This window comes from Nomascus leucogenys, chromosome 3, assembly GCF_006542625.1.
Source record: "Nomascus leucogenys isolate Asia chromosome 3, Asia_NLE_v1, whole genome shotgun sequence".
In the NCBI taxonomy this organism is placed as follows: Eukaryota; Metazoa; Chordata; class Mammalia; order Primates; family Hylobatidae; genus Nomascus; species Nomascus leucogenys.
The window spans coordinates 65,931,568-65,945,142 of NC_044383.1; the positions used below are offsets into that span (position 1 = coordinate 65,931,568).

Here is a 13,575-nt window from a genome sequence, read left to right on the forward strand (position 1 = left end):
TTCACAAGAACAGCGTGGGAAAACTATCCCCATGATTAAATTACCTTGATCTGGTCTTTCCCTTGACATGTGGGGTTTATGGGGATTTAGGGGATTACAATTTAAGATGAGATTTTGGGTGGGGACACAAAGCCTAACAATATGACCATGGAATATATTTTTCCATACTTTCACTTTCTGATTGTGTGTATCCTTAAATCTAAAGTGAATCTCTTGCAGGACAAGTTTTCTTGTACCTCATTTCCTTTCTTCCTTTCTTCCTTTTTGACTTTTTAGTGACATAACTTGATTTCATTTTTTGTTTTTTTGTATCTTCTATGAGTATTTTTTATGGTTACCATGAAGCTTACACAAAATGTTTTATAGCTTTAGCAGTATATTTTAAGGTAATAATAACTTCAATATCACATACTAAAACTCTATTCCATTATTGCTCCTACACACACACACTTTATGTTATTAATCATAAAAATAACCTCATTTTATATTTTGTACGTTAACATATTTTATAATTATAGTTATTTTATTCTTTTGCCCTTAATTTCTAAATGCCTAAGTTAGCATGCCATATACCCATGTAACAAACCTGCACATGTACCCCTTGTATCTAAAATAAGTTGAAATCTTTAAAAAGAAAATATTCCAGAATAAAAAACATAAAAATAACAATACAACAATAAAAAATAACACAAACTGAAAATAAATAAATTCCAAAAGTTATTTACACACCATGATTACAGTATTACAGTATTCTATATTTGTGTACTTATCTACCTTTTTTAGCAAGCTTTATACTTTCAGAAGTTTTTGTGTTGTTGTCTAGTATCTTTCTATTTCAACTGGAAAAACTTCCTTTAGCATTTCTTGTAAGGAAGATCTAATGATTAAATCCCTCAGTTTTTGTTTATGGGGAAAGTCTTTATGTCTTCTTCATTCTTGAAGGACAGTTTTGGCAAATACAGTATTCTTGGTTTGCAGGTTCCTTTAAAAAATATTTAGCACTTTAAATATATCACCCCTTTCCCTTCTGATGTGCAAGGTCTCTGTGGAAAAAAATCTACTGATAGTCTCATGGGAGCTCCCATTTACATGACAAGTTGCCTTTTTTGAGCATCTTTTAAAATTCTCTGTTTTTGGCTATAGTATGTCTCAGAGTGGACTTTTTTGGGTTCATTTCAGTTGGAGTACTTCAGCTTCTTGATTCTGGGTGTCCATTTTCTTCCCCATATTTATGAAGTTTTCATTCATTATTTCTATGAATAAGCTTTTTCTTCTTTCTTTCTCTCTTCTCCTTTTGAAATATCCAAGTGATCCGTCTTTGAATTTTATGATTCTTTCTTCTGCTTGACCAAGCCTGCCATTGAACTTCTGTAATGAATTTTTAAATTCAGGCATTACAGTTTTCAGCTCCAAAATTTTTGGTTGGTTCTCTTTCATATTTTCTCTCTTTTTTGATATTTTCGTTTTGTTCAGCATCACTTTTCTGTCCTCACTGAACATTTTCAAAATGGTTACTTTGAATTTTTTGTCAGGTAATTTATATAGATCTCTTTTGAAAGGGTTGTCTCCTGGAGATTTATTTTGTTCCTTTGATTATGCCATGCTTTCCTCTGTCTTCCTTTGCTTTCTAACTTTGTGGTGGAATCCACACATTTGATAAAACAGTCACTTCTTCCAGTCTTTTTGGACTGGCTTTTTGTACAGGGAAAGACCTTTAACAGTCAGTCTGAGGTCCTCTCCAGTGTTTCCTATGGATGTGTCTTCTCTGAACTTGTGCCTGCAGACGCCCAATTAAAGTGATTTTCCAGTTTCTTTTTTCAGGAGCTCTTAATCTCTTGCTCCCTTTACTTTCTGTATATGATACTACAGTTTCTCTGGATCTGCCACAAGCTGCCCATCTCTCTTATTCTCAGAAGCCCTCAGACTTCTAGAGTATGCCAAGTCCCATTAGCACTCTCAGTCAAATGAGATAGAAATTAGTCTCTTGTAACATTCTGAAAAGCCAGAACACTGGGTGCATGATCCACTCTTTTACCCACTCCCTCCTGAGGGAGAGGCCATGAAGCTATACCAGCCTCTGTCTTCTGTATTCTGGGTCCTTTGAAGCAGAAGTAAGCCTCCCAACACTCTTTTTTTCTCAGCAGTCCCCAGATATTGAGAGTAAGCCAGGTCGCATCAGCATTCTGAGACAGGTGAGACAGAAACTAGTGAGACAGAAGCCCCAAAAAAGCCATAACACTGGATGCATGCCCTAATTCTTTACCTCCCTAGTGAGAAGCTGGAAGGTGAGAAGTTTCTCTGATCCCATGCCAAGCCAGGACAAGGGACTCTGGTGAATGAGTGCATATTAGTCCAAACCATCACCTTTGTTCTCAGTGATCCCCAATGTGGTATCCTTTCCTGAGTCAGAAAAGACAAAAGCCAATTACTCAAACAGCTCCCCAAAGAGTCTGCATGCTGGACATGTTTTAGTCTTCTATTTCTCTTCCCAAGGCAAAACTGGGAGCTGGGAGTTTTCTCTTCATTATGCCATGCTATGTTGGGGAGTGGACCTACAATGAATGAATGCCATAAATTTTTCTTACAGCTTTGATAAAGCTGGCTTCACAATCACCTGACATGTGGGACCCTCTTAACTGTTTCCTAAATTCCTCCAAAAGGGAATCGGTCCATGTATTTTTGTTGCTTCTGTGTCTCCACAGGGGAAGGAGGGTCTGGGGCTTCCTATTCTGCCATCTTGCTGACCTGTGTGTTATTATTTTGCAGCAGATTTTTTTATTATTTAATTCCCCAAATTATATTTAATTTCTTTATAGACAAGAGTAATCCCACATACCTCTTTTCTATTTACCCTTCCCTAGATCAATGTGTTCACAACGTAGCAACTCAGTTTATTGATTGCTTCTCTAAAGTTCAGTTGTCCCTTCAAAAAGGTGAGGAGATATTATTTTGAGAACATTTCCTAGCCTAGAAAGCCTTAAGAATGAAATATTAACTGTGAATTATTGATCACAACGTCAATAATCACTTCACTCATATTTATCAAATTTTTAAAGAAATAACCTTGTGTGAGCTACTGTCCTATGCACTATGCCATATATATATAAAATATAGAAGGGTATATTAGAATAATAACATTTATTCTGAGTGGGATCTTGTAAGGACATCCCATGTGCTGAATCTAGCAAAATATCAAGATTCTGAGGCAGCGTAACACGGGGAAAGAGGCCTAAAAGACAACTAAGAGATTGAGGAAAAGCAGGATTGGATTTCATGTCATTTGTAAAAAGAGTGTATAAAACTTTCTATTTTTGAGGCACTTCTATGGACTCCAAGAATCCAAAGATAATCAGGGTGAAGGCTCTGTCCTAAAAATAAAAATATATATTAACATAGAAGAGATCATATGCTCACAGATTATTATACTTTAAGGCAAAATAAGAGAAAGAGAGGGAGAGAGAGATCCTTTAACTGCAAAAGAATGGGAATTTTGATAAATTTTGCTGGTGTTATTTTTTATCCCTCTTCACTTATTTCCATTAAACAATTTTTAAGAATTTAAGCTTTTTTAACATGTGAAAAGTTACTTCAATAAATCCTTCTGAAACACTTTATCCAACATTTCTTATCCATCTTTATTCCAAAACTTAATGTTTCTGATTTTAAATATTTCCATACAATTCAAGTAATGTTAAAAACCAAAAATGGTAATGTCTCTTAAATAAAAGCCAGTTTGTTTCCATTGTAAGTCATCATAATCTTAAAGACAAGTGCGCTCTGATAATTAATCTTAACCGAAAAGTATATTTATAATCACCTCTCCATATTTTATTAACACAAGTCATTTAACTTCAGATGCAGAATTGGGAATGCAAAATAAAAGTAAACACTAAATCAGGATGTCATTACAGAAAGATATGCAGTATTCCAACATCTAAATTTAAATTAAAACAAAACAAAAAATAAATAGGACAGCTTCTTATCTACCCTCTCCCCTGCCTGATGGATTTTAAATTTTACTTTCCCTTTGCCTATTTTCTTATTTTATTCATATGTATCATAAAAGATAACTATATTCTTCCTTTAAAGAGAAACTCTGAAAGGAAAAGGAGGGTTCATTTCACTCCTGTCAGATATGGAGTCCTTTTCCCTCAGTTATCACTGATATTTTTTATTATTTTCATGATTCCTCCTTGATTGTCCATGTCTGTTCTCTGTACTTTCATCTTGTAACATCATATCTTGATGTCAGACTTTATTCTTCATAGTCTGATTCACAAGGAATTATTAGAAAATACCTATTTTAAAGACCTGTCTCCTTAGGAATAATTATGCACACAAAAGTCATCTCTTGGATAATTGAAAGTCTGGGAATAGAAGAAGTCGACCATTTTAATGGTTATCTATGTGCAGGCAACAGCATCTGCTTTTTTGGACATTTCAGGACTCCAACTAAGCACGAGCCTCACCTCAGAAGAAATACAAGAGCCATCTACTTCCATTGTTTGGGTGTTTTTTAATGGTCTAATCAATCATTGATAGCTCTATAGACTTTCCTTCATACCTTCCTACTGCTGACAGAAAAGGAGGGTATTCTTCCATTCTCTACCAGTTTTGTGCTAAAACAGCACACTTGTCAAAACAGTGAAAGGTTCACTTTTCCAAGTGTGTGATCAATACACAAAGATGTCCGAGATCCTCGGTGAGAGGAAGGTCATCCTTTGGATGCAGTCTTGAAAGTTCATCATAGTTCCCAATTGTATTCACAGTGGATCACTTAGCTGATAGACAGATCTACTAATAGTTTGTAGAATGTGAAAACAAACAGAAATACACCTATGCTATGTGACACCTCTATCGATACACCTTGAAACTTTTAGCTTCCACCATAACATACACAAAGATAATCACCCTCTGGGACCTAAATAAGAAGAAATACTCAGGAAAAAAATTAAAGACTCCCTTAGGAGCAGAGACTCAGTCTTTCAAAAAGAACAATATCTCAAATACAGAGTTAGTTTGATCTGTTATGGGTCATGGAGATGCTCTGCTCTTCCTAGAACTAAACATGTTTCTGCTCTCTAAAAGTACACCCACATGAAAACAGCACATATTAGTATAAATGTAAAGCAATATTGCTGGGCATCTCTCACACTGTCCTCCCGCCAGACCCCTAACTTAATTATTTGGCTTTAGTTTTTTAATTCTGGCAATGGCAGTGTTCCATTTTATTGTATCTGTAATACCAGTTTAAATACGTTTCAGATGTCAGCTTGAAGTATGAATGTGTGTTTTGGGAATCGGGATATCAGAGATGTTACCCGCACAAATGCTGCTGCATCTACCTGCCATATGCCTAACAGCCCTGAAGAGCAGGGTCTTATTTCCAGATTATTTAGACTTCAATTATAGCTCATAAATTCTTACAGAGAGGATCTGCATTTTATGTACATCTAAATTATGAGAATTCAATTATATATGTTGCTGAGGGTGGGAAAGTAGAAATCAAGCAGCAACTTAAATCATGTAAGGTGATTTTAGCATCATTCTGGTCAATGCACATAAGCTCTGCAATGAACATCAGATGTGAGAAGTGAATTTATTGTACTCAGTATCAGTTTCCTCTTGTGTCTGACAGTGGTACATCTCACCACACACTGGGGGGTTCTAGAGTTTTTATACAACATGACGTGAAATGCCAGCTTCATCTACAGCTGCACTGAAAAAACAGCAAGCTATTCCAAAGCTGGAGGAAATATGTAGCTGCGTTAGAATTATCTGGAGAAAGCATGTTAGTTTCCAATGTGGTGGCTAAAGGATTTCCAAAGACAATTTAGCTTTAATGAAATATTCATCTTATTTGCCGTCTTTAGAACTAACTCCCATGTAAGATGTGGCCCTGACGTATTGATCAAATAAAGGCAGATCAACAGCCTAATTTTACAGAGTCTCTTTATTCTACTAATTTTCTATACATGGTTTGGTTGCCTTTAAAATAGTCTGACTTTTTTTTTTGTTTTTTAACTTTTATTTTAGGTTTGGGGGTACATGTGAAGGTTTGTTACATGGGTACACCATGTCATGATGTTTTGTTGTACAGATTATTTCATCACCTGGGAATTAAGCCCAGCACCTAATAGTTATTTTTTCTGCTCCCCTACCTCCTCCTACCGTTTACCCTCAAGTAGACCCCAGTGTCTGTTGTTTCCTTCTTTGTGTTCATAAGTTCCCATCATTTAGCTCCCACTTATAAGTGAGAATCATGCAGCATTTGGTTTTCTGTTCCTGCATTAGTTTGCTGAGGATAATGGCCTCCAGCTCCATCCATGTGTCCACAAAAGACATGATCTCATTCTTTTTTATGGCTGCATATTATTCCATCCATGGTGTATATGTACCACATTTTCTTTATCCAATCTGTCATTGATGGGCATTTAGGTTGATTCCATATCTTTGCTATTATGAATAGTGCTGAAATGAACATTCAGGTGCATGTGTCTTTATGGTAGAATGACTTATATTCCTTTGGGTATATATCCAGTAATGGAATTGCTGGGCCAAATGGTAGTTTTGCTTTTAGCTCTTTGAGGAATCACCATACTGCTTTCCACAATGGCTAAACTAATTTACATTCCCACCGACAGTGTATAAGTGTTCCTTTTTCTCCGCAACCTAGCCAGCATCTGTTATTTTTTTACTTTTTAAAAGTAACCCTTCTGACTGGTGTAAGATGGTATCTCATTGTGGTTTTGATTTGCATTTCTCTAATGATCAGTGATATTGAGCTTTTTTTCATATGCTTCTTGGCCACATGTATATCTTCTTTTGAAAAGTGTCTGTTCATGTCCTTTGCCCACCTTCAAATGGGGTTGTTTTTCTCTTGTAAATTTGTATACATTCCTTGTAGATGCTAGATATTAGACCTTTGTAAGATGCATAGTTTGCAAAAATTTTCTCCCATTATTTAGGTTGTCTGTTTACTCTGCTGACAATTTTTTTGCTGTGCAGAAGTTCTTAAGTTTAATTAGATCCCACTAGTCAATTTTGGCTTTTGTTGCAATTGCTTTTGGTGTCTTTGTCGTGAAATCTTTGCCTGTTCCTATGTCCAGGATGGTATTGCCTAGATTGTCTTCCAGGGTTTTTATAGTTTTGGGTTTTACATTTAAGTCTTTAATCCATCTTGTGCTGCTTTTTGTATATAGTGTAAGAAGGGGACCAGCTTCAATCTTCTGCATATGGCTAGCCAGTAATCCCAATAAGATGATGTGATTTCTTTGTGTCTTCTCAAAGCAAGAGTCATTTCTTGATCTGATTTTGGAATAAAAGGCGAATTAAGGAAGTGAATATTACCCAAGCAAAATTCTAATTCTCATGCGTATTTATGTTCAAATTCGGGGAAAGGAAACAGTAACATTTTCAATTTTCCAAGCACCATTCGCAAGCACTGTACATTTTGCTCATATTTTAGGATATTTATAATATATTATGATTACATTAGTTTGTCAGGGTTGCCATAGCAAAGTACCACAAACTAGGTGGCTTAAACCACAGAAATGTCTTACAGTTCTTACAGCTCTGGAAACTAGAAACTCAAGAACTGTACGGTTCTTTCCATATGATGACTTGAGAAAGATAATGCCTCTCAATTCATTTTTGGTAAGGTGTTGGCAATATTTGATGTTCCTTAGCCCATAGATGCATCACCCTGATCTCTGCCTTTTTGTTCACATGGCAATATTCCTGTGTGCCAGTCGGTCTGTATCCAAGCTTCCTTATAAAAGTCCTAAAAAGACTATTGTCCTTATAAAAGTCCTTATAAATGTCCAAAAGGTCCTATTGGATTATAGGTTTGGCTTATTCCAGTATTGACCTCATCTTAATGAATTACATCTGCAATGACCCTATTTTTAAATAAAGTCACATTCTGAGGTACTAGGGGTTAGAACTTCAATATATTAATTTGGAGGGAACACAATTCAACCCCTAAAAACAATTAGTTAACATGGCTTTATTTTCTTTTTTAGTTATTATTTGGTAAGGTTTACACTAAAATGCAAACACATCAGCTCAAAAAAAAAATTCAAAGTAATCAATCAGCAAGTTTTGCTGAGTGTCTATTTTTCTGCTGAATATTACTAGATATTGTTAGAGCTAAAAAAGAGATGTAAAAAAGGACCATTTTCTAAAACAGTCTATCTCCCCACCTAGTAGAAGTGACGAAACTAGCCAACAATAGCAACCTCTTTTACACAGAAAAACACATTAAAACACATCCAATTACAGAACCAAACATCCTACATCTTTTCCACATAATCTGACAACAACCTATAATATTTTTTGTTGTTACTTTTTCTACAGGCATATTTTGAATCAATGTTCCTTGGCCATATTCCTGCAAATGTTCAAATTCATAAGAAAGCAGGTCCTGTTTATGGGTTCAGGGGCTGCATTCTAGACCTTCAAGTAAACAACAAAGAATTCTTCATCATCGATGAAGCACTACGTGGAAAGAATATTGAGAACTGCCATGTCCCTTGGTGTGCTCATCATCTGTGCCGCAACAATGGCACCTGCATCAGGTCAGTACTAGTCTCCTGATTCCCAACCTATGTTACATAACTCCGAATTCTTAAAACAACAAAAGCCAGCAGTATTGTCCTCTGAGAGATGAAAATGACAAGTCCAGAATTCTCAAGTTTTTCTATGCATCACCTAAACGATGCACACATGTGGTAAATTCTTGTTTGTCCAAAGAAATGTGTATATTGTAGCTCAAGTGACAAGAGAGTCTCAGACTCTGACAGTAACTAGGCAACTAGACCTGGTTTTGGCAATTTCAAATGAATCCACGTTTTTATCTAGGTGTTCCAGCTCTTTGTAAATATGAATGAGAGGCTATTATTCATTGGTGATGGTTTTTATATATTTATTAATTTTTACATTTGTTTTTTATTCATCTGCCAAAAAAGAATCTGCTTAAATTGCTAAGATTAGAGGTGAAGAAAAAATTACCTATATCTGTTTTCTCTTTTTATTTGCAATCCTATATCCTTTTTCCTTCTTGAAGCAGATTTATCATGCTTATAAACTTAAGAAGAGTTTAATTAAAATTACTTTCTGCTCCACTTAAACGTCTTAACTGAATCAACCCTGAGGGAGTCTCATTTGAACAGTGTAAAACATATTCCTGATTTCTTCAGTCATCTGAGAATTCTTTATTTGGGGGCTACAAATAATGACAGAATGGAAGCTGAAACAGATACAACTTACAATAATTCAAGTCAAGGAAAAATTGACCAAATTGCACAGGAAATATTTTAATTAATTAACCTCAATATTTTCAAGGGGCAAGCTATCAAAGTAGTCAATAATGACTCCATAAAAATAAACATCTCTGTACACAGTGTAGAAAAGAGAGAAATTTTATCAAAAAAGCAGGATTTAAAAATGGTAGACAGAAACAAGCTCTGATAGTGATCACTAGAATAGAAAATAAAAAAAGAGAGAGAGAGAAAGAACCAAATCACAAAGACAAGAAACAGAGGACTGGACAGATATGATAAAGTCAAGGTGACATATTTACCAATCGCAGAATGACAGTAATAAATTTGAAAAACAAAAAGCCATGGTTAGTGGAAAAGTCAGAGAGAGTTTCTTAGAGTGTCTAGAAATTTGGCTTCTGATTCACTGTGTAAGTATGTGAGTTACACAGTTAATTTATACACATTTATACATTGGTACAATAACAGCAACATAGACCTATTCAACATAAGTACAACGGATACAGATTTAAAGAACTAAAAGAGAGTAAATCTGGGGGCTAAGAGTGAAGATATCTCCTTGACTATCATCACTTTCCTCAAGGCTTTACTCAATAAGTATTTTGCTTTATAATGGACCCACTAATACCAGTTGTTTTTCAAAATCTAATAATGCAAAAATAATTTAGCAAGGCAACCTTCAGACCCTGCAGAAGAACCTGCAATTCTGTCGAATTAAGTGAAATAGAAACGGGAAAAACCTTCTCTACTGACTTTGTTACTGTCTGAAATATTTGTGTTATTCAACCTAAGTAAATATTTTCCATGAGGCTTTATTACTGATGAAATTACAGAAGTGACAAGAATTGTGTTTTCTCCCTCCCTATGTGTGGTGAACATACTCTACTATGGCCCTGCAATCCCCCTCCTGTTATTGCTCATGCCTTTGTGTGATCCTGCCTCCTTGACTGTGGGTGAGACCTGTGACTTGATTTTAACCAACAGACTATCCGATAAACTAAGGTGATGAGACGTCACTTCCAGGATTAGATACATAGAAGTGTAAGCTATATGTTACAAAGAGATTATCTCTTTTGCCGCCTTTGAGGAAGCAAACAGCAGTTTGGGGAAGGCCCACGTGACAAGACACTGAGGCAGCCTCCTGCCAACCAGAAGCAGAGTTGAGGGTGTCCCCTGGCTAACAACCAGCAAATATTGAATCCCTCATTCTTACAACTGCAAAGAATTGAATTTTACCAACAACCACATGAGCTTGAAAATGGGCCCTTTCCCCAGTCAAGCCTTGAGATGAGACCTCCAACCTATCCAATACCTTTACTGCAATGTGAGATTCTTATGCAGAAAATCCAGTGAATCCATGCCCAAACTTGGCTCATGGAAACTGTGAGATAACTGTTAGTATGTTCTTTTAAGGTGCTAAGTTGGTGTTAATATTGTTATTCAGGAATAGAAAACTAATACACTCTCATTTCCTGGAAAAGCGTCTAACATTACCAACTCAGAGAAATAGGTAAGGATAAGGTTTATTTTAGGACATTAACTTTCTGATATTTTGTAAGCCAAGTACATGTTAAATAAATTAAACCTCTTATCTGCATGAATTAAAGAACATCACATTAATTCCAATCTCAGTTATTTAATATGTATTTGAAAATAACAATGAAGATAATCTTCCTAACAGGATATATATATATAAGCAGTCCTAGATTTATTTATACTTTATATATTGATCCTCTTAGACTTATTCCAACAAACATTGCCTGAGAGCCAACTAAGAGCCAAGGTATTCGTAAATCAAAGATGTATATCCAAGACACACAAAGAGTTTTTATTCTAGCGTGGAAGCTTTATCAGCTCTTCAGGACTTAAGGTAAATTCTCCCACAAAAAATGTATCAGTCAGTCTTTATCATGTACATTATCTCAACTTCCACACTCATTTCTAAATCTCTCTACTGGAAGCTCAACTGATTTGGCATGCACTGTTTAAAGACTTCCAGATCTGTATGTCCTTTTACATACATGGATGTCCCTAGCCACATGGAGATGTACCAGTTGTGTATCATTAAGTATAACACTTCTTCACATCTTATGAACAACATGCTTTCTATTTTGATTGCCGGTGCTCAGCTCCTGTAAACTACTACTTACACCGTTGCATACAGGACATGCTGCTCCATAGCAGCTATGACTTATATTCCCACAATCCCCTTGTGTACTCCAACACACAATACACTGGAGTTGGCCAGTTCCAGAACAACAATTTTTTTTAATTCTTGAAAGGAGCCTAAGAAGAGATGCCTGTAGTATATCATAAATTTAATACAAGAGAACCGAGAGCTATAGGACCATGGAGGAGATTATCAGAATAAGAATGCTGTCTTTTGCTCTTCCCACCAACACCCAACCCTACAGCTAGCACTGCAGCAGTTTGTGCAGTAACCCAAAAAGGAGAACCAGAAAAGGTACTGAAGGAGAACATAGACTTCCAATGAGACCATAAGCACTTTCAGCTCATTAAGAAGAACACGGTTCAAAGAGGTAGGACACAGAGGGCCATCACCATGACCAACTCTCTCCCTCAACAGATGCATATATTCACACTTGGCATACACAGAGCAGTGTAGACTCTTCCAACAACGAAATTTAGAGAAACCCTGTGCTACTGAGTGAGCCTCATTCTGATTCTGACAAAATGGATCTGAACTGACTTCATGATTTTGGTAACTCACTTCCTATCTGTGTTGTTAGCCGAAGCCAAAGGTTCTCTTTCTTTCTGCTGGCACATCATAAAGTGGATTTCTCCAAAATCTTCTAAACTCTCTTCCAGTCCTTCTCACCCTTTGGCTCTTTTTTTCCCTCAGTCCATGCCATCTGACTTGATCTCACTCCTGAGCCCATCTAGCCAGAGTTCTAAACTTCCCTTCTCTTTCCTCCTATTTTCTCAAAAGAGGAAATTGGATGCAAGACAGCTTTCAAAATAGCAGATCAATTTCAATAAGATGTGTTAATATTCAGCCATTCTGGATTCAGGGAGGATGGACAAGATGGCCTGATGAAACTCCTTATAGGCTTACAAGTTATATTACTTTACTTTCAAAGTAATAGACTGTTTATGTTCAGAATAAAAGAGTGATTATTACAGAGACAGGAAGAAAGCCCTTTTACCTCTCTGCTTGCTTCTCTCAAAATACACAGATCCTGATGATTTGATACTGTAGCATGTATGCATAAAGTTTTTACTTTGAAATGCACATAACAATTTCTCATCACAGTTTAATTGTTCTAGGCCAGGACTCTAATTGAAAGGTTGGGGAATGCTTCCTAATGGGGTATATGAGAACCTTAAGAAAGAGATTTTTCAACACGCACACACACACACACACACACACACACACACACACACTCTTGAGCATTCTAATCTGTACCTCCTGAAAATGCATGCCTATTTTCCCCAATAAGTAAAGAATAATAGTGTTATAGTATGAGATAATCCCCAAAGAAATTGGCTCTCTACACAAGAGTGGGGTAGTGAATGAACAGAGTTTCAGTGCCGTAGAGTTAGACCTTAGGGTTCACAAAATGAAACGCTGTTACAATGGATATTTGTAAGCAAAATCATCACTAATTTTTGTACCTTGGTTGATCTAATTTACTGCTGTAAAGTGCTGTTCCTACACTGTCTATGAATGTAATCTGCTTACAAGAAGACAAATTTCATGTTGAAAAGTATTAAGGAAAGTAACACTTCAGCAGCTTTACTGAGCAAATGTTATTCTGCTTTGAGTACCATCACATGTTTCTGGACAGTGTCCAGTCTTTTTTCATTTTGTTATAAATCCGTACTAGAATTTTCAAACCCCTGTGGTTGTTCATTTCAGAGAAGTCCAAATTGCATGTAGTGAAATTCAGTTTAGAAAGTGATACAGAAGGGTTATTCTGAGTATCCAAATCTCTATGGACTTAAAACAAGCTGTTTCCAAAAGGGCATAGGAAGGTTAGTAAATTAAACAGATAATATTTAAATCACTTTCCCCTTTCTGAGCCATATGTTTTTAAATAAGTTAAACAGTAATTAAAAGGAGCATCAGGTTTGGGAATATACCCTATACAGCCACGACACTAGAAACTTATATCACTGACATTACAGTAAATAATTATTGAGATACTAATTTTAAATTCATTCTTAATTTTACTAGGAGCTAAGCACATATAAATGTATTTTATCATGCACTGAAAGTCAATAATTTCCACATCTCAATGAATCTGCTTTCTATGCTTTTAGCTATTCTCAT

General features: G+C 35.9%; 1 protein-coding gene across 1 annotated transcript in view; it reads left to right on the forward strand.

Annotated features, from left to right (window-relative positions):
• The window catches only part of EYS (eyes shut homolog), a 1,808,075-nt gene that overhangs the window by 1,523,888 nt on the left and 270,612 nt on the right, over positions 1 to 13,575 (forward strand). The window contains 1 exon segment of the mRNA XM_030809409.1: positions 8,359 to 8,579. Within this exon segment, the coding sequence (XP_030665269.1) occupies positions 8,359 to 8,579 (221 nt within the window).